The sequence below is a fragment of the Malus sylvestris genome, chromosome 6, assembly GCF_916048215.2.
Source record: "Malus sylvestris chromosome 6, drMalSylv7.2, whole genome shotgun sequence".
NCBI lineage: Eukaryota > Viridiplantae > Streptophyta > Magnoliopsida > Rosales > Rosaceae > Malus > Malus sylvestris.
Window position 1 is genome coordinate 24,771,793 of NC_062265.1, and position 22,239 is coordinate 24,794,031.

The following is a 22,239-nucleotide window of genomic DNA, read 5'->3' on the forward strand; positions in this document are numbered from 1 at the left end:
TACCAGATTGGACGACGGACTGAAATTCCATCGAATTTAGGCTGAATGAGTTAGGACATACTATAGGGAAAAAAAAAAATGAGGGACGTTGAAAATAACATGTTGTATATGCTGAAACGTATCATTTTGAAAGTCTTTTATTTAGTGTGTATATAATGTTTTAGTAGTATCCACTAGTAGAAAAAATAGCTTGCACGACGAAAAAAAAAATTTCGCCTATGTGGCTCTTGCGCAACGAAAACATAGATTGGTCGTGCAAAAATGGCAGGATACAAAAAAAAAAAAAAAAAAAAAAAACTTTATGTGACGAAAATATTCATCTTGCAAAGTTTCACTAAAAACGGTCAGATGCCCTTAGCCGCTCTCATTTAGTGCAAATTTATAAAGCATTTACGCGACCAAGTGGTTCATCGTGCAAAGTGTTACGGGTTCTATATAAACACAATTTCAGAACCCTAGTTTTCGAAGGTTTTGTTTCAAAGGCAATGGCCGATTCGGTTCTTGATTCAACGAAAAGTTGCGAGAGAGAAGGCTCTCGCAAAGGGAAAGGTAAAAAAGAAATTTATTGTTGAATTAGTTGTCTTATATATTTGATATGGTTGAAATTATTTTTCTTAATAGTCTATTACTTTACAAATTTTGTGGTAGAAAAAGAAATGAGGAAAGTTGTCTTGTGAATAGAGAGGTATCATCATAAGCGATTGCCCTCCTTGGAAGACAAAAGTAGGTTGATGTGTACGCCAAACTTAGGTATGATATTGGGGGTTTGGTGCAGAACCAATGTTCTACTGAATTTAAGTCTTGGAAAATGGTGCCTGAGGAGTTGCAGAAGTCCATGGTGGGGGAGTTATCGGTAAGTTTGTATTAAAGAATGTATCATTTTTTTGTTAAAAAGTAGCATTTTTTAAATTACTAATTTATTTTTATTGGCATCAATACAAGTTCATTGGGATGTTGATGAAACTAATGAGAAGCAGCGGAAGTACTTGGATGACATTTTCAAGATGCATTTCCGGCAATGGAAGTTCGATAAGCGGGCTGTGGAGCGTGGGGAAGTTCGCGATACCCCGGAGGAGGAGGATTAAAGGATTTATTTTATTTTTTTAATGAAATTTGGAAGTTATGTTTGACTTTATTTAATAAATTTATGTTATATGGATGACTATTAATATTTACATTAGTTATAATATGTATTTGGGGTTAATAAATTAATTTTATTAATTATTTTGGTAATGTTTAATTAGGTTTGAGTTTTTTATTTAGATTAAAATAAAATTTTATATTAGTTAAAAAGAAAATGGAAAAAATGATTTTCTTTTTAAATATGTATGTTGAGCACAACCAACAGAATATTCTTCGCGCAACTTGCTTACATTAATTAATGGGTAAATTATATAGAAGCCTATTAAGTTTGAGGTCTATTACAATCGCATACAACAACTTCAAAACATTTCACTTTCATACCTCAACTACTATTTTATTTCAATATAGTACCTCCGTTACATTTTCCATCCATTAATCTGTTAAATACTGACGTGGCTGCCATATATATGTCACGTGGCTGCCAAATGTCTGCCACGTGGCAAATAAAATCATTTTTAATTTTTTTTTTTTAAAAACCTGAATTTTCTCAAAAAAAAAATTGAAACCCATATCCCTCAATCCCCTAGCGACACCCCCAAAAATTCCACCCGAGATTAGGTGGATCTACCACAAAAGTAGTCCAAACATCATCTCAAACTCAAAGTATTTTCAAAACTCACTCACACTGAAAATCACGAGATCCTAGCGGCCCAAGGGGGTGGTCGCCGGAAGGTAGCCGGGGAGAGGAAGGGAGGTTGGTTGCGGGTCGTGGAGGGGCGGGGAGGAGGGAAGGGTTATGGGTTTTTTTTCCCCCCTTTTCCCCCTTTTCTTTTTCTTCTTCTTTTGTTGCAGGTTTCTGGGGGAGGTTGAGATCCTGGCGGCGCAGAGGGGTGGTCACCAGGGGGAGGAAGGGAGGTGGGTCGTACGTCACAACGGGGCGGGGGGGGGGGAAGGGTTCTGGGCTTTTTTTTCCCTTTTTCTTCTTCTTCTGTTGCAAGTTTCTAGGGGAGGTCGTTGGGGTGGGTGAGGGATAGTACAGATTTCTGGGGGAGGTCGCTGGGGGGGTGGGTGAGGGATAGTGGGTTTCTTCTTCTTCTTCTGGGGAGGTCGTTAGGGTGTGGGTGAGGGATAAGGGATATGGGTTTCAATTTTTTTTTTTTTTTTTTTTGTTGAGAAAATTCAGGTTTTTTAAAAAATGAAAATTTTATTTTATTTGCCACGTGGCAGTCACATGGCATATATGTGGCAGCCACGTCAGTATTTAACGGATTAATGGATGTAAAATGTAACGGAGGTACTATATTGAAATAAAATAGTAGTTGAGGTATGAAAGTGAAATGTTTTGAAGTTGTTGTATGCGATTGTAATAGACCTTAAACCTGAGGAGTTACTATGTAATTTACCCTTAATTAATTATAAAGAAAACGAAAAAAAAAATATATATATATATATATATTTAGACTTGCGCGACAAATATATAGGTTTGTCGCGCAAATGTACTTTGCGCAACGAACACTATATTCGTTATGCAAATGTAAAAGTAATCTTTATAATGTGACTTTAGCTACAGAGGCAGAAACTGCAGTAAAACTGCAGAATCCGCCTATGCACCTCTTCCCCCTTCGTTTTTCTTCAATCCGGCCTTCGTCACTTCCATTTTCTCTTAATTTCATCATCTAATACTCCCTCCATCTTCTTTTCTAGGTTGATCGAGCTATCTCAATGTGTCTGGTAAGCATTTTTTTGTTTAGGGTAAAAGTTTAATGTCAATTTATACTAACGCCATGAAATTCATTGTCTATAGGGATATTGTGTGTGATTAGCGATTGGTGGAGAACGATTTGGAAGGTATTTTATTCGTTTTATTTTTAAAAAATATAAAATTAATTAAATTATGTTGAAATTATGTTGTTATGTTTATATTATGTTGTGAAATTATATTTATATTATGTTGTTAAATTTGTACGTGACATACAAATATGTGTTGTGATGTATGGAGTTAATTGTAATTAACTTCGTACCTTTGTTTTTTTTTAGTATAACTTAGTTTCCCGTTCGAGGATTAGTTCGATTTCGCGCATGGATACGAAGCATGACTGCGGTCCAATTGATTCTTGAATTGTCTCATTATTTGGATAGTTTGGGAATGCACAATTATGACGCGTAGTTTATGGTTCAAGGATTAGGTTTTGGTTATGGGAAATTCGGTGTCATCTTTGTACGTTCTTTGCGTGGCACATAAGTATTTCATATCTACGTCGTCCATCTGAAGAACTGTACAGAGATGCTGTTGAAATTCCTTCACATCGAAATCTAATTTGATGTAGCCGTAAATTACGTGACATAACTTTGCATTCCTAAATGGGATAGGGCCTTTACCGGAGGCATAAGGTGACAATATCATGATGAAGTTGTTGTGATTGTTGTACTATTATTGTGGTTGCATGAATTATGGACATAACGTGGTTACAAAATTCGAACAGATGCGCGGACGAATACTTGGATGGAATCGCGGATTTTATTGACTTTGCACGTACACATAACCCGGGTGCAACTCAAATCCGGTGTCCTTGTAGGAGGTGTAACAACACGTTAAGGGACACAATTGAAAATGTTCAATTTCATTTAGTAAGGAATAGAATGGTAGAGACCTATAATAATACTTGGAACTATCATGGGGAACAATTAGACAATGCTTCGTCGTCAAACGCCACAAAAATGGGCAATGTTGAACCTAATATGGATCCTAATGAACAAGTCATGGATATTTTAAATGATGTTTTTTCATTTGCATCGATAAACACCAATCAGGAAGGGGAAGATGACGTGCCTACACCAATGGACAATGCATAATTCGAACAATATGAAAAACTAATAAAAAATGTGAACTAAGAATTATACTCGGGGTGCGAGGGCTTTTTGTTTCTCACGACCATTGTGGAACTAATGCAATAAAAATTAAAGTATCGTATGTCGAACCAGTGTTTCGATTACTTTTTAGGGCTTTTCAAGAGAATGCTACCAAATGACAATTGTTTGTCGAAAGATCATAGAAACGCGCCAAAGGTGTTGAATGGTCTCAGATTGGGTTATGAAAAAATTCATGCTTGCAACAAGTATTTTATTCTATAAAGAGAATAAAGCAAATGCCCTATATGCAATGAGTCGAGGTTCACAATGACATCTCATAATAGAATGACTAAGATCCCACAAAAAGTCATGTGTTATCTCCCTTTGAAACCTAAGTTGCAGCAATTTTATATGTCAACGCATACTGCCACCAACATGAGATGGCATAAGGAAAAACGGGTAGTCGACAATGTGATGAGGCATCCTGCAGATGGGGAGACATGGAAAGAGTTCGATCGAACGTTCCCCGAGTTTGCTGCTAATCCCCGAAATGTTAGATTGGGACTTGCCTTTGATAGATTCAATATGTACGGGGTTCTAAACCAACACCACAACACTGGGCCGATTTTTGTATTTTTCATATAATTTTCCGCCTTGGAAATGTATGAAGAAAGAATACATGATGATGACTCTTTTGATAACTAAGGATATTGGTAGGTTAATCGATGTTTACTTAAGGCCGTTGGTTGATGAGCTAAAGGATTTATAGATAAACAGTATACACACACATGATAAGTGTATTGAGAAGATATTCACTTTGCGAGCAACAGTTATGTGGACAGTGAACGATTTTTCCGCATATGCAATGGTTTATGGGTGGAGCATTAGGGGTTATATAGCATGCCCTGTCTGCAAGGATGATGTAATATCTAGTTGGCATGCCGGAAAAAGTTTGTTACCTTGGTCATCAGATATGGTTGCCATGGGACCACAAATGGTGGGAAAAGGATAAAGAGTTCGACAGGAAAATAGAGTCTTGCTTCAAACCTAGAGAATGGTCTGCTGATTAGATTTTGAAACAGCTTAACCGTTTGGATTTTGCTTCGTTTGGGAAAACAATGAGTTGAGTTCCCGTATTGGTCAAAACTAAAATTGTAACACAACCTCGACGATATGCATGTTGAGAAAAAATGTATTTGAACATTGGTGGGCACCATTCTAGATATTGAGGGCAAGACAAAGGACACGATCAAAGCTCATCTTGGTTTGGAATAAATGGGAATACGGTGGGGTTTATGGATGAATAGGGATAGTGATAAAGCCAGAAGGGATCTTGCGTTTTTTTTTCCATGAAACCGAATGACAAAAAGAGTTTTTAAAGTTTTTGTTGTCTGTAAAGTTTTCCGATGGGTATACTTCTAATATGGCGCGTTGTGTGAATGTTAACATGGGTAAATTTGTTGGACTGAAAAGCCATGACTGCCATGTGGTTATGCAACACTTACTTCAAGTGGGTATTCGACACCTATTGCTATAAGATGTAGTGAAGCCAATCATGTTTATTGTCCAGATTTTTTTCCCAACTAACGTCAAAAATGTTGCGGAAGGCGGACGTTAATCAGTTGTGTCATGACATTGTCCAAGTCTTATGCAAGTTTGAATGATATTTCCTCTAGCTTTCTTCACAAGTGTGATCCATGTGATGGTTCACTTGCCGGAAGAGGCATTGCTTGTTGGTTCTGCCAACTATCGCTAGATGTATCTAATAGAAAGTTATATAATCCTCATCATTTATTTATTCATCATTAACTGACGCTTACTAATTTGTATCGTATCGTTTTATTTTGGCAGGCTTCTCGGGGAGTTGAAAAAAAGTGTACGCAACATGGCGAAGCCCGAATGATCAATTATAAAGTTTGGGTTCAATATGAGTCGTTTATATTTTGTGGAATGTATTTAAAAGATGTGGTGAAGATTTTTAATTGTCTTTAGTGCGATAATGACAGGGGTGTGAGAAATGAGAAACTTTCTATTTTTGCCCAAAGCGCACGACCCTTTGGAGATCCTGTACGAGGCGAGTTGTTTTCCAAAAATGACATGGAGGTAGCGCATTGGTTCATACTGAACAATTGTGACAAGACAATGGCATACCTAGATAAGCATGAAGAGATGATGAAGCAAGAACATCATCACATTTGTATGCCAAGAAACATCGTGAATTGTTTCCACAGTGGTTTCTCGAATATGTAAGTTATAAATGTTTTGTATTTGATATATATATATATATATATATATATATATATATTGTAGTATTTAATTTTCTCAAACTAACAGTTGTATGTTTTTGTATAATGTTAGATGAATCAATTGAAAGCATTGAATTCCCCCACTTACAGTGAAGAGTTATATAACCTGGCGTTCGGAACGATCGTGATGAATTGTTCTCAGGTTGCCATGTTAATGGCGTCAAGTTTTTGGGGGCTGCACAAAATGACAAGTTGTGTATGCAAAACAGTGATGTCCATGTCCCAAGTGGAGGCAAAAGTACAGACATTGATTTCTATGCAAACTAACAAGTGTCATGCAATTGCTTTACAAAGACCGATGCTAAGTGATTATGTTTAAGTGTTGATGGTTTGATACAAACCCAAGTAGGCAGGGAAGTGTTCAAATCGACCATGGCTTACTATTTGTGAACACTAACATAACTTGGTACGATGGCAACCCTTACATTTTGGCAAACATGGCAAAACATATTTTGTATCTAGATGACCCTAAAGCTATGAGAGGTTGGAAAGTTGTTCAAAAGATGGATCAGATGAATGTATATGCTATACTAGAACAAGACCTTACTGACGATGACGTCGACAACATCGCTGACTCACGTTTAGAATCTTCAATGGAAAATGATGCGGAAACACTCTGAGATACAAATCTTATCTAAGAATTGTTTTAGATACAAGGAGTGGCTTCAATCGAAATACCGATTCAGTCAAATACAATTGACCTTGGTAATCTTCTGTGCTACGATGTTGCAGTGGGCCTGAATGACGACGATGACGTACCTATCGACGAGGAGGAATGGGAGACTGAAAATGATGATAGCGACGATAGTGAAAGTTATTATAGTTTGGATGATGAATAATGCAATTTATTTGTGACTTGCTTTGTAAAACATATTAAATGATATTTTTTGTAATTTATTTATCTTATGTTATAAATAAATTGTTTTTATTTGAATAAATTTAAATTTAAAATTATTTGACCCGGGTAAATTAAATTTTCAGCTTATTGTGTGACGAACATGAAGGTATTCGTTGCGCAAATGTTATTTGCGCAACGACTACATTCCTTTTCATCGCTCAAGGAGTTGAAAATTTGACTTTCTGGGCGGGCACCAAAATAATTTCTTGAAAATTTGAATTTTTTACGCGACGAATACCTTTCTCTTCGTTGTGCAAGAATCTCGGAATTTAATTAAAATGCCAAACACCTTTTCCCCTTAGTTCTTCCTCTATGTTTTTCTCGACGCTGCAAACTCTCTCTCTCAACCTTTCTCTCCTCTCTCCTTCCGACAACCCTCTCTCTCACTCAATCTCTGTCACCCTCACCCTCTCGCCCTCTTGCCATCAGACCCCCTCACACTCTCTTTTCCTCCTCCGACAGCCCTATCTCTCAGTCAATCTCTGTCACACTCTCTCTGAGGTAATTTTTCAATTTACTTAACTCTAGTGTTATACTTGTAGTTAGGGTTCTAGGAAGTAGCAATTGTAGGATTATTTCTTAATTTCAAATTAGGGATAGGAATTTGTAATTTTAGGATTTAGTAAAGTTAGGAATTAAGGTTCAGAAAATTTTAGGAATTTGTAATTTTAGAAATTAGAGTTCTAGAAAATTTTAAGAATTTGTAATTTTTGTAATTTTAAGATTATTTCCTAATAACATGCATATCTGCTTTGCATGCATATCTATCTTGATTGCATATCTGATCCACGTTTTTATTGCTAGCATTGGTTGCCTATACATATACATATACATATACATAACATATACATATATATATATATATATATATATATATATATATATATGCATTAGATTACGTTTTCGTTGTTGCTGCTGCCGTATCACATTCACACACATATGAGAGCAACCATTAATTCTTGAGAGACATTACTGCATGCATTTTCACATATCAGCATCATAACTCTTACCTTTGTTTTTCTCTCATGTGTCGCATTAGATTACGAGTTTTGATTTTGGCTGTTGATATAGGAATTATGCATTGAGAGCCTAAAGTTAAAGAAAAAGAGAAAAGCATCGTAAGCACAGTGCATTGAGAAAGAAATTGGTTAGCAGCATTGCATGTCTTTTATATATTTCAGTTCGAGAGCGAGCATGTTTTGAAGTTATATATAACATATAGTAGTTAGCATTTGTGGCAACACTAAGACACCAAGTGCACTTATATTGCAGCAGAGAGTTTTTCTTCAAGCTAATCGACATCATATTTTTGAAAGAAAAAAAATCTTATGTGCATTGGTATTTTGAATAGCCCCGAAACCAGTGTCTTGTATTTCAGAAAATTCAGTGTTTGAACTCAAGTGTTTTAAATTATTTTAATCACTATTTTTTATGAGCTTTAATTAGAAATCAATTATGAAAATGTGCCTTGTGATTTTCATAATTGATTGTTTTTCAAAAATCACACCATTCATTCATTCTACATGATCACATTAGTATCTTGCAAAGTTCAAGAAGAAGATGATTGACGGCCGCGTTAGTGTCGTGCATATCTGATTTTGTTGAAAACAGTTTTCCTAAGTCAGCATGTTTCTATTGATTTATTGGAAGCCTATATGTAGGCCTTAGATAGGATTTCTAAAGGCTGCTGCAGTTTTATGATTAAAAAAAAAAAAAAGGTTTTATGTTGCTGCCTTATCACAACATATATATGCACTGAATTTTTTTTCTTCTAATTGTGCAAATGTCGCATCGTATTAGAAGTCGTAAGGCAATGACAACTGCACCCCGTTTGATTCTCCCACCTCCTACTTTAGCCGCCACTGCTCTGGCAAAAATGGACCTGAAGCTGGTTAATCCGGTTGGTCCCCGGTTTCCTAGGCATCGGCATCATCGGCCTCTTCAGTGGTGCTACCTGTTAGCGCCAGGCGTGCTCACCGTCACCCCTACACGCCTGACATGACATCGGCATCCACTACTAATATCTCGGGGTCACAACCAAGTAAAGTTAAATAACTCCCTTTATTTCCTTGTGAATTTAGTTATTCATATATTAAGTTCAATCAAAATTGTTACATATTGCAATTGTGCGTTTGATCCAAATTTGGCTTATTCAACTATTGTGATTGTTGTTGGATATCATATATTATTCATTATAACGTCCAGGGTTTGGGAAATGTTATAATTTTAGGGGAGGTTTTGCCAAAATTTTGGTATAATTTGTAGTGTTTGTTTGACTTTTTTTATTTTTTTTTTTAGCAAAGAAAAATACACAGGGACCTTGTCGCTAGTTAAAGGTGGCAAAGGTCACCCGGGTGACCAACGAACGTATCATGATTGAATACGACGATCAGCATCAGGCTGCACCAACAACGGAGCAGCATAGCGCATTGGACCATGACATTGGTCACGTCGTTCGGTCCGATGGAAGTCTTGGAAGGCGATATCGGACAAGGTGAGGACGAAGGTGCGCGATTATTTGTCGGTAAGTATCCTGGCTTTTTATTGCTTCTCCTTTAAAGTTTATATATTTATATTAATTAATGTATGTAATTAATTTGTTACATTATAGACGAACTACAATTTCGACGATATCAACGACAATATGTTGGCGTACCTCAACAGGCTCTTCGCTGAACAATACAAGCAGTGGAAGAGCAACCTACACTAATATTTTGAGACGTTTGCTGATCCACATGTTGCTTTGGAGGAAGGTTGCGCGAAGGAGTTTGAGGATCAAGAAGAAAATTGGGTGTGGCTCTGCAGTCATTTTTAGGAGTCCGACTATGTGGTACGTTTTGTATATTAAGTCTAAAAATTTTATATGTTTCTTACTAATGTTTATTGATTTTTTTTATATTCCATTTAAATTACAACTAATATGTTTATTTTGTGTATAACAGATGAAGGTGAAAGCCAACAAGATCAATCTGGAGAAGAAGACTCTTCTCCACCATTCGGGTTCGAGGCCCTTCTCATATAGGATGAAGGCACAATGGCAGGTAATAATAAAGCTTTTCATATTCAATTTTTAATATATCAGTAAATTTTTTTTTTCGTACAAACATTTTTCTTATCTTGTTATATTCAGGTGGTTCAAAATTCCCAAAGATCAATGTCTTTGCAGACGTTTATGTTCGACCGGGGGATGAGTTGGTCGAGTCCCTTCATGTAACAACCCGCCCCTAATTTTACGATTGTAAAAATGTAAAAGAGTGAATCGACGAAAATAACCCTAGAGGCCGAATTGTTGACTTTCATTGACCATCAATTCGTGACACATACGAGCTACTATTTTACCGTATTCTTGAAGTTCTCGACAGTACAAATGCTTAGACACAAGCAGAATCGAATTAAGAATTATGACAAAGATTATGAATGTACAAAGGTGAAAGGTAATTTAGTAAATTCACTATTTTTCGATGAATTGTCCCTCATTATTTTATTAATTTCTGTTGAGATTTTTTTTATGTCAATGGGGCCCACACCCATTATCATGTGTTCCCATTTCTCCTAAACCACCATTTATTTGCTGCCACCTCACCCTACTCCTGTTCTTATCTCTCTCGCTTTCTCATCCCTCTCGTCCCACCTTTACAACTATCGACGCCGAGACCAGAGCACCACCTCCATACCCATCACCAACTTAGTGCGAACTCAACTCCCCCAAACATCATACCATTTCTCCTCTGTAAACGAACCACCACCATCGAACCAGGACGCCGTGTGACCTCCATGTTTCCCGATGAGAACCTCAAGAATTTCAGTGTGGGTAAGTTCGAAAACCCTTAAGATCTTCATAGATTGTGTTTAGAAGTACGATTAAGATGTTTTTGAGATGTTTTTGTGTTTTTTGGACGCATAAATACCCCCAGAGTAACAAACCCATTTTTCCGGCGGAGGTCCAGTGTCAGTCGAGTCGTTTTCGGACCAACTATAGCCACGGTCGAGGAAACCAAAGGTATATTCCAATTCCTTGTTCTCTGAGCTTCAATTTGATATGTTGGAAGGCTAGGTTTAGTGAAGTTTTTTTTTTATTGGTCAGAGCTAGAATTTATCCCAGCCATCTCATTTCTAAATTTCGGCGGTTGCAGCGGTAATCGACCGGAAAAGAAGAAGGAAAAAAAATGACAAGAAAAGGGAAGCCCAGATCTGCGACCCGGATCAGAAACCGAACCTGGGATCTAGTTCTAAAATGCATATGGAATATCCCCTAGAATATTCTTTAGAATATTCTTTATGTTGACTTTTACGAAATTTTCTCGGAAACCCTCCTAGGCTAATTCCGATGTCTTGAGTCCATTTTTTTACATCTATTTAGTAAAATTCCAAAGTTTTAACGTAATCGACTGTCGAGGCGGCTTGGTTGACTTTTCAGGGTTGACCGTTGACTTTTTATAAAATTTGTCTAGGACCATTCTTGGCGTATCTCGACATTCTGATTCCAAATCTGCACTCCGTTTTCTCAAATTTGATCATTTAAGTTGAATTTTACTAATGGATCCCAATATTATGCTTAGGTGCAATTACTATCGGAGACTTTGACTTTCTTAGTTTGAAAGGATGTGACATCGCAAATATCTGTGAGTGGGTTTTTTCTTTTATATAGTGTGTGTGTGTGTGTGTATATATTTGTTAGTTTCCATTTATATATTTGATAAATAATTTTCTACGTTACACCTAGATTAGGGTAACGTATATAAAAATTAACGTATTGACGGAATTCATGCAATTATTCTTTGTCCTATGGGATACACATGTATGGGTATTAGTATGGATGCTTTAATGGTATTTACGGTTATGAATAGTATTTCATTGACTAGGGTTATTGAATTATCGAATTATCGATTTACCATTGCATGATCATATTTACGTTATCTACTCATCATGTGTTGCACTGGTGTTAGTACTTGCCCGGACCAAGGCCAGTCTTTCACGTGTATGTTCACATCACACCGTACACTCATTTTGGATTCATTGTAGGTGCCAGTCCTGTCGTAGATTACTATACGCAATTAAGACTCATATGTGATGCGCATAACACCAGTCTTCACGTGATTGTAGTACTAGAACGTAAGTAATTATCACACCTAGTCCTGTTCATGTCAGAATATCTCTACATGAACTCGTGTGTCAGCATATGTCGATGAGCACTCAATATGATATGTTCATTTATGAGAGAATATGTGATTACGAACGTCATGTGTTTATTTATGAAAATTTGTGACGTATTGCATTCTTGAGATATTGCAGGCTCTGGTAAGTATTTTCATACTATATGTAGTATGTATATTTTGGAAACTATGTTTGTTTTACAGCGAGGGGTTATTATATTTTCAAAAAGGTTTTTACAAAGCTTTATTTTCAGGCCCACTCACCCTTATTTTTCGCCTCTCTAGGTTTTAGTGGCTGAGCTTCCATGTCGACAAGGATTTCTAGCAAACTGTTGTGTTGGGAATACTACCGATGGTATAATTCTTCTTTTACCTTTATTGTACTTTACTTATGCTTTGATATCACGAGTGGAATGGGTTCATTCCTGCTCACATGCGCACTCTTACATTTAGGCATTTTAGGTTTACATTTACTCACATTTTCCACATCACTACACTTTATAGCTTCATCACCTTTCTGGTGTTGGCTAGCATAACTCGATTCGAAGTCCAGGTGGACATCCTGAGTCAGGGTATGTCACTTCATGTAAGTATTCTTCAATTGTAATTACTATCTTACACATTAAAGTATCATGGTTATTATTTCAATGTTATTATTAATATTTTATGTTATATTACACATGCGATGATGATGGAGAAGAGGCAGTTGGTTCTTCAGGAATTGGCCTCCCAACTTTCTCCCGAAACTCTGATCGAGTATGTGGATCCCCTCGAGGATGCGAGGTTTCAAATCCTTACAAATACCTTGGATTAGACTCTCGAGCGGAGGCTGGGGACGTATTGTAGGGGGATGGGGAAGCAGGAACCTAGAGCCTCTTCATCCTCCCAGTCGAAAGGCGAGGTGACAGCTTTGACAGAAGAGGTAGCCGGCCTTAAGAGTGAGCTTGCCTCGTATAAGAGCCAAATGTCACTGATTGTAAAGGCCCTCAGTGAGTCCGGCATTCGTCTCCCAGATATTCGTATCCTGTCGATGTCCAAGTCCCTCCAACCCGAGTATGCCTAGAACTCCGCCCCTTTGACCTTTGAACCCGTCCTTATCCTCGAGGTCTTCTTGTCCCAATATTTCCAGTCGCCTGCGAACGACGACCCCCTTAGATTATTCCACCTTCTTTTCTTAGCTTTTAACTCCCTTACTTTTTAAACTTTTTCCTTGTACATACATTTCCTTTTTATTTTCAATAAATTATTTTTCTCTTCATTACATTTTTTATTGCAATTTAATTTCATTATTTTATTGCAAAATTAAAACCAGAACAAAAAAATAAATTTAAAAAATATATATTTTATTATTTGCTCGACGAATATCTTCGTCTTGCATAATTTTTTTCGACTAATCCGTTTTCATCATGCAAGAATAACATGTTGTCGCGCAAAGTTCTTAGAGATGAACATTAGTCATCCCATGTATGTATCTTGTCACATCCCAGCCCGGGTCCACCACTTCCCGGGCCTGTTCCACCACCGTAGCACGGTATTGTCCGCTTTGGGCTTACCATTCCTTCACGGTTTTGTTTTTGGGAACTCACGAACAACTTCCCAGTAGGTCACCCATCCTGGGAGTGCTCAGGCCTTCTACTCGCTTAACTTCGGAGTTCCTACGGAACCCGAAGCCAATGAGCTCCCAAAAGGCCTCGTGCTAGGTAAGGATGAGAATATACATTTAAGGATCACTCCCCAGGGCGATGTGGGATGTTACAATCCACCCCCCTTAGGGGCCCGACATCCTCGTCAGCACACTTCCGACCAGGGATTGGCTCTGATACCATTTGTCACATCCTGGCTCGGGTCCACCACATCCCCGGCCCATTCCACCACTGTAACACGATATTGTTCGCTTTGGGCTTAGCATTCCTTCACGGTTTTGTTTTTGGGAACTCACGAGCAACTTCCTAGTGGGTCACCCATCCTAGGAGTGCTCTGGCCTCCTACTCGTTTAACTTCGAAGTTCCTACGGAACCCAAAGCCAGTGAGCTCCCAAAAGACCTCGTGCTAGGTAGGGATGAGAATATACATTTAAGGATATCCGCCACTAAAATAGATCAACACAACCAAGGATCGCAAAGTGAATTTGTCACAAAAAACGGCAGCATGCAATGACTCCTTCATATGAAGCCATCACAAACACGAGATCACCACAATCGCCGAAGCGACATAAACAAATCGTTGAAGCAACACAAAAGCTACTAAGCTAACCTGGTTTAAGCACTACAAGCAAAGTATATGAAAAAAAAATAAAAACTAAGCTAATTAAAGCCAATAACTTTTCCACAACGAAGTCTTGAGTACAAATGTGGCATGAGGCAAGCATAGCAGGGATATATAGGTCGGGTGTGGGTTAACAACAAATAGTGGCTTGGGTGGCAAAGGAGTTGCATGCCAAGGACACTGTCGTTACCGCACCACGAACCCATAACCTACATAAATAGTTAGCACCAGAAGCCGTCAAGGGTATCCGCCAACTAGAAGTGGAAGATGACGTTTTAGAACACCAATGTCGCGTGGGTCATAGCTTGACAAAGGGAACAAAGAGTGGAGCGAAATGAAGGAATGCATGCCAAAGCCATTAACGGCACCATAATGATATCGTTGCCCACCACCATCATAAGACGTAAAATACCAACGGACCGAACTCTAGCCTCAAAGGGTAAGGCCTAGGAACCCCAACTACTTGAGAGGGAGTTGCAATGACTTTAAATTTGCAAATGGTACCGACACGAATACTCGAACAACCACCATTGTGAAACACAAACAACACACTCAATAGTTTAAAACCAACAAAATTAGGCCAAAATCATTAAGATACATCATCGCATGATGGAACAAAACTAGAAAGAGATGTTGGATAAGCTATTACAGAAGAGAAAAAGGGAGGCAAGGTAAGGCGTGAGGCAAGTCAGCGAGATGTGTGAGATGAGAGGGAAGAAAAGAAGGGGTGAATGGGGAAGGAAGACGATAAAGGGAGAAGAGAAGAAAAAAAAGTTGGTTGTCACTGACTTCAAGCCATAGCATAGGGTCAACGACAGTGATATTTTGAATCTAAGGTTTTTCTTTGAGGAGGAAAGAGGGATGTGACTCGGAGATAGAGAATTGGTAAAAAAAAAATATCTGTTTTAAAAGGCCCATAAAGATAAAGAGCAGAAAACACGTGAGACTCATTCTGGTTTCTTAACCTTGCAAACTTTTTTGTTGTCGACCCCAACATTTCGCTTGGGTGCCGGTGGTTGTACTTGTCCAAGTTTCTTGTTCTCATATTCCCCTTTTTCTCCTGATCATTTTCTTTCTTTTTCATTTTTCCCCTAAGATTTTTCTCCATTTCCTTGAGCTTTGTCTCAAAATTTCCCATGAGTTTGGCTTACTTTTGGACTTCATGTCCCTTATGTCCACCTCTCCCTTTCTTCTGGCCGTTCTTTTCCAAACCCAAAACTCCATCTCCCCTCACTTTTTCCCTCTGCCTCCATTCCCCATAAACCATCCCACCCCATCCTTTGCTCTGATCTGTAGACTCTGGTCGAATATGGTTGCCAGCTTTATTTCTCTCCCTCACTGTCCCCCTCCCCCCAAACGGCTTGCTGGATTTCCATCAAAGCCAAGTGTAATTCGGCTTCGGCCAAAGTAAGGGTATTTTACATACCCTCTTAGCCTCACCTTTTATCCATGTGTTACTGTGTTTGTATATATTTGCTGGGATTCGTGAATGGGATTTGGATATGGTGACTATCTTTTAGTTCTGTGTCTTTGGTGAAGAAATCTAGATGTGGTGTGCTTCTTGTTGCTGGTTTGGTACTTTTGTGCGGCGATGTCTTGTTCGTTTTCACCACAAGGTCATTTTCTCTAGTGTTGCTGTTTCGATAGCTACTAGCAAGACTTTTGTGGCGATGATGCCGGGAAACGCTGTTTTCTACGGTCAGAAATTAGGGATTTGGGTTTCCGGTTTAGTTTATTTAATTGGACTGGGCTTTTATGTATATGTTTCCCCCCAATGTATTTGGGTTATTTCGTTTTCCTTTGAGTTAGCTTATAACCTAGTATCGGATTAATGCATTTATCTATTCAGACCAACAAAAAAAAGAAGCAAGCCATAAAGATGTTTTACACGCTCCCCTTTTTCAGAATTTTTAGAAATTTTCCTTTTCTTTGTACTTGTTATTGGACTTAACTGGCCACTTAGTTTTAATTGCATTCAAGCCTTTCCCTTCCAATCACTCAAGCCAATTTCGAGTTCTTGTCAAGTAATCTCTTTTATCTTGAGTGATATATTGCTTGTAACATATATTACTCGAGAGGGTGGTGAAGAGTGTGAGTTTTTTTTTCTCAAAATGTCTCGAACAATAGGAATTAGGCAAAACAAAGGTTTTGATTCAACTAAAACTATAGTGTCAATAAAGTGTTTGGACAAGTACAAAGATGACAAAAAAAAATATTTTAAAATGGCCTCCAGAAAATGACATTTTTACGAGAATTTCAATTAATTTGTGAGTAATATTATGTATACACATATAATTGATCGTATTAATGATAGTCTCGACCCACTTCTAGTAGGATGGTGATAAGTCTTATTTTCAAGGTAGGTTGAAATGAGAAATTAAAAATTTGTGGAGCACTTGAAGATAATAGATGGACTACTCAATAAGAAAAATTATTCATTCAAATCCTGCCCAAATGAGAGGATTAGAAGGAAAACGTTTCCTTCATATCTAATTATAATATTCTCCTAATCCCTCAAAATTAAAAATTATTCTCCTCTATCTTCAAAAACTGTAAAATTCAGAGGATTATTCATTCCAATCCAATCTTCTAAGGCTGTAGCACAAATATTCTGTATAAGAGAGTGTAAAAATTGAACATGACTTTAAAACCAAGCAAAGCTTTGCCTTGTAAGAAAGGATGTGCACTCTTGTTGGGCTTTTCATTGGGCTCGATGGAGGTCAGCCCTCACCAACAATGCCATGTGAAAATAGGCCGGGCCCAGAAACTAAAAGTCCAATCTAATCCAACATAAACACAAAGCGACGTCGCTTCGTAGAGCCAGAAACCTCCTTCTCTTTCCGTTCGGAGAGCAGAGCAGCTTCCTCAACCTCAACGAGCAATTCACACACCAAGGTAATCGCATTTTTTATTTATTCAAAGTTACGATTTTTAAATTGGGAAGTAAAATGAAATTGGGGAGTCCTTTGTTCGGCTGATTAGGGCATAAATTTCAATTAGGGTTCGATGGATATGTTTGGGTACTGTGAATATTGGGATTGAATCAATTTTAGGAACGGAATTCAATCTTTTTGCAAATTTAGTTGGGAAGTTGGAGCCTTTGGAATTGGAAATTAAAGGTTTCAATCCATAATTCTGAAATTTGATTGCTTTATTAACTGAAACTGAAATTTACCTCTAAATTGTCATCCAATCCATATTTCTGAAATTTGATTGCTTTATTAACTGAAACTGAAGTTTACCTCTAAATGTGATCAAAGAAACTGAAATTTTACCCATTAAAACTGAAATTTTATCAGTGAATTGGTGTTAGGGTTAGGAAACATATGGGTTTTAAGCAGACAGGTTGATATTGCACTTGCAGATGAATTGAAAGGTGTATGTTGTATTTCTTGTTATGAAAGTAAGAATACCTTTTCGGTTTCGATAAAGATAAGTGTGGAGTCTCTCATGTTCTGCATTCTGTTGTTCTTAGGTTTGTAAACTTGAAAAAAAGAATAATGGATGAAAGTTTTTTTCAATTTTATACTGAAGTGATCCCTGGTTCATTATATTGTGATGCAGAAATATTTGCATCAGCTGTACTTCTATTATCCCGTTTATCTTGCGGGAAGTTCTAAATGTGAATTTTACGAAGAAACAGACATTTAAATAGCCTGATTTCTGTTTATCAGATTCACCTTTGAAGAGTGTTAGAGTGGTCTGAGATGGATGCATCACAGAACACAACTGGAATCGGTGGGAGTGGCGGAAACGGAACATTGGTTCCTCAAACCAATGATACAACTGGATCGGCAGTGGTTGATGATCCAAAGCAAAACCTGAATCAGGTCATTAACTCTATTCAGAAAACTTTAGGCCTCATTCACCAGCTCTACCTCACAGTGTCTTCGTTCAATGCCGCGTCTCAGCTTCCCCTCCTCCAACGCCTGTAATTTCTCTGTCTGAGCTTATTCGATGTTTATTCAAACCTTTTTTTCTCAATATATTTTATTGTTTCTTGGTGACCTTCTCACATTGGGTTTGACCTATTAGAAATGCCCTTGTTATGGAGCTTGACAACATGGCTAAGCTGTCAGAAAAATGCAATATCCAGGTTCCTATGGAAGTTTTTAAGTGAGGCTTCTCCTGTCATTTGCTTTTAACAACTGACAATTCCTTTTCTGTGGAGAAGTTCTGACTTTTGACTTATTTGTTTTGCCTAGTTTGATCGATGACGGGAAGAATCCTGATGAATTCACGAGGGATGTCATTAATAGCTGCATTGCTAAGAATCAGATCACTAAAGGAAAAACTGATACCTTCAAGGTAGGTTTTCCCGCGTGAAAATTATTGTTTAGTTCCATTTTGGTGTTTGAAGTTTGTCATGATTCAACATACTATCCACATTTTGTCAGAGTTTACGCAAACATCTTCTGGAGGAACTTGAACAGGCATTTCCAGATGAAGTTGAATCTTACAGAGACATACGTGCTGCATCTGCTGCTGTAAGATACTTTGAATTCGCCCAGAAATATCTTCGTAAATGTCCTTTGCTTAAGCATATTGTTTTTGTCTAAGTTAAGTGAAGATAGTCTTCAATGGACCCTTTCATCCCTTTGGTCATTCGTCCATATCAAACAACCTTTCTCTGAAGGTTTACCTATTTTCAATTAAATCTGCTACCGATGTGTTAACAAAAACTCAGCAGAAGCCAGCTTGTTTTGTTGATATTTCATTCTCATTCTCTGAGAAAACCGGAGCCTTCTTTGGAATCATCCATATTACCATCTCCGTGTGTTTAATTATCATCCTCATATGGTTTAAAATCTTTTTATATGATACAGGAAACAAAACGGCTTGCACAAGCACAGAGCACACTACCAAATGGAGATGTGAAGGTCAAGCCGGAGCTTTAAGTGTATGATAAGTTTATGTATCATGTTCTTACCGTCCACATTTTGGCATGCTTTTAATTACTGTTCAACTTTTCATGACTCTAGTGATAAAGATCATTTGTGTCTACACCTATTTGCCTGAGACTTTGTCAATTTACATTGTAATATAGTAACGAAGTTTGTAAAAATCATGTTATTGTGTCGTCTTGTTTATCGTTTGTGAAGTTTACTCGTTTGGGTGCATGATGTTACTTAATTCCAAATTAGACAGGAGAATGTGTTGGTCTTTTGAGAATTGAGTACAATTTAAATAGTTGTCTGTTGGTTAGGTTAGGTTCAGGCTTTCAACTGGCAACAAACTAATGAGATACAGTCCAATTTGGTTCGGTTTAGGTCTATAACTAAAAAGTCCGTTTAGTTACTGATTTGGTATTTAAAGTGGATATGTTTTGGAAGAAGTTTGTCGCTCAATTGGTCAACAGCATCCATCTTTGTACCTGAGATTTCGAGTTTGAATCCTCCATCTCTAGCATCGCTTGTATAAGAAACTAATTGGACTTGCTTAACATTTATACCGTCAAATATAAAGTTTGAGCCTAAATTCAGAAGGGTTTATGATTTGGGCCTTCAAATTAATCAGCTATTCTGCACTCCTCAATTTTGGAAACCAAAAAATCCAACAAAATAATCTGGTAGTGAAAACTTGGGAAAATGATTCTGGTCGGATTCTTTTCTTGGGATCCTAAGGATCTCGTAATTGTGACTGTTCATTGTAAATTGTGCAGTTATAAATTATTTTAAAATTTTAAATTTTAAATTAAATATGAATAATACCTAACGAAAACTGATCGCACGATGTACGATAAACGATCATGATTATAGAATTTCTAGGATCCTTTGGAAAAGGATCCGAAGAGGATCATTTTCTGAAAACTTGCCCACAAACCAAACAAAATTTGGAAATTAAAATAAAAGTCCAAACTGACACATTGGGACTGGTAGTTTTTTTAAACAACAATATTGCCAAATGTTTTGCCAGTAATCTGTCTTCAGCAGCATCTGCCTCTCTCAGATGTTTCATTGGACCATTTATATAAAAATCAAATTCGAAACTTAATCCGTCGTGATGTGTATGTCTGAGTTTGAAATTTGCAAAGTTTGAAAGTATATTCACACACACACACACACACACACACACACACACACACACATATATATATATATATATATATATATATATATATATATATATATATATATGTATGTATATATATATATATCTTATTTTTAACTACGCCTTTTAGAACTTGATTTTAATCTTATTTTACTCTCTGTAACTCAAAAGTTCTTACTTTATTTCTTGAAACTCAAGTTTGCTTCACTTTGTCCCCTAGAACTCTTGATTCCATTTTATCTCTTGGAACTCGATTTTGATCATATTTTGCCCCTTGAAACTTGAAAATCGTATGTATAACACTCAAATTCTCCACATTGCCTTAGATTTTTTAATTTCTTATGTGGATTTGATTTCGGTGCACTAGTCTAATCAATTTATTTTTTTTTATTTTTTTCATCTCTTCAATTTAAAAAAAAAAAAAACTTAATATGATCTGATGTTGGATGTTAATGCATAATAGAGATTTATAATCAAATTTATTGTACATGTGGCATAGTCTTATTGGGTGTTCAGTTCCACATATGTTTCCAGAGATGGCCTATAAGTTTTAGGGAGAAGAGAGAATCCACAAGTCAAAGTGGAACGAATTTTGAGTTTTAAGGAGTAAAATTGTGACTTTTGAATTATAGGGAGCAAAGTGAGATTAAAGTGGAGTTTCATGAGGCATCGCTAAAAATAAATGTGTGTGTGTGTGTGTGTGTGTGTGTTGGGGGCGGAGTGGTGGCACCATATTTCTTCCACAAGTTTTGACACAAGTTATAGGCAATTAGATTCATACGTTTTCAATGGTTGCGATGGAATGTTATTTGTCAATTTAATTTTTAATTTAAATAATTATGATCCAACCCATATATAAATTAATTATCTAGGACTTATGTCAAAATTTATGGAAAAAATGTAGTGCCACGAATCCAACTCATATATATTATATATTAAAAATAAAATAGAGACCCCCACCCAAATATTTTGGTTTTATTTTCTACGTTGTGTAGTTCGCAAAGAATCTTGTTTGCTCAATCAATGTCAGGCCAGCTAATTCGTTTGGAGAGATTTTTTAGTGTGATTGGTACACAGGGTAGTATATCACATGTCATTAAACAAATAGTGGGATATGTGTGCAAAAAAGTTAATAGCTTAAAAAATAAAATTTTTCACCATTCATATTAAAACACGTGATATACTAATTATGTTCCCGTCATAACTAAAAATTTCTTGATATACTATTTATGTTCCGGTCATAACTAAAAATTTCTTGGTTTGGGGTGGGAGAAAAACAGCGAGTGCAAAAGGGCCGTCACCTTTTTCACCTTTTTTAACAAATTACAACTACTCTTGCACATTCATTTTCTTAATGTTTAATTTGTATGAGAACGAGGCCAATTGCTTCATTCTTTAAAAGCAAACGAGATTATTTTAATCAAGGGGAATTACTTTAAAGCTTTTCTGCTTACAAAGTGCTTTCAAATTCAGCTTAATAAGTATTTGATTTGAAAAAAACTTTGTAAATGTTTATGATTTGATGATTAGTGGGACCCATATTTAGAAGTGTTATCCAATGATTTCCTGCCCAGTATGGAATGAGTAAAAAATAAAACTACAAGTCTCAATCTATACACAATACACTAGGTTT

At 36.9% G+C, this 22,239-nt stretch overlaps 1 protein-coding gene and 1 long non-coding RNA gene across 3 annotated transcripts; both read left to right on the forward strand.

Annotated features, from left to right (window-relative positions):
- The first annotated feature begins 9,460 nt into the window (after window positions 1–9,460).
- Window positions 9,461–12,646, forward strand: LOC126625146 (uncharacterized). The gene is made up of 7 exons (XR_007624342.1): window positions 9,461–9,661; window positions 9,749–9,967; window positions 10,080–10,178; window positions 10,304–10,948; window positions 11,052–11,137; window positions 11,697–11,759; window positions 12,576–12,646. It is a non-coding gene; the product is annotated as an uncharacterized LOC126625146 (long non-coding RNA).
- Window positions 12,647–17,332: 4,686 nt separating this feature from the next.
- On the forward strand, window positions 17,333–19,661 carry LOC126625147 (mediator of RNA polymerase II transcription subunit 10b-like). Of its 2 annotated transcripts, none has more exons than XM_050294227.1 (6): window positions 17,333–17,450; window positions 18,230–18,486; window positions 18,591–18,671; window positions 18,761–18,863; window positions 18,953–19,042; window positions 19,382–19,661. In XM_050294227.1, exons 2-6 carry the CDS (start codon window positions 18,263–18,265, stop codon window positions 19,451–19,453), a joined length of 570 nt encoding a protein of 189 aa, XP_050150184.1. In that variant the 5' UTR covers window positions 17,333–17,450; window positions 18,230–18,262; the 3' UTR covers window positions 19,454–19,661. The 2 variants fall into 2 exon arrangements, with proteins under 2 accessions (XP_050150184.1, XP_050150185.1); XM_050294228.1 differs by having other exon boundaries at window positions 17,368–17,450; window positions 18,120–18,486.
- Window positions 19,662–22,239: the final 2,578 nt, after the last annotated feature.

Excerpts from the sequence above, each read along its gene's own strand:
- LOC126625147 (XM_050294227.1), top strand. The coding sequence starts at position 18,263 with ATGGATGCATCACAGAACACAACTGGAATCGGTGGGAGTGGCGGAAAC. Across the intron at positions 18,864-18,952 it reads GAAAAACTGATACCTTCAAG|AGTTTACGCAAACATCTTCT; the intron begins GTAGGTTTTCCC and ends ACATTTTGTCAG. Across the intron at positions 19,043-19,381 it reads TACGTGCTGCATCTGCTGCT|GAAACAAAACGGCTTGCACA; the intron begins GTAAGATACTTT and ends TATATGATACAG.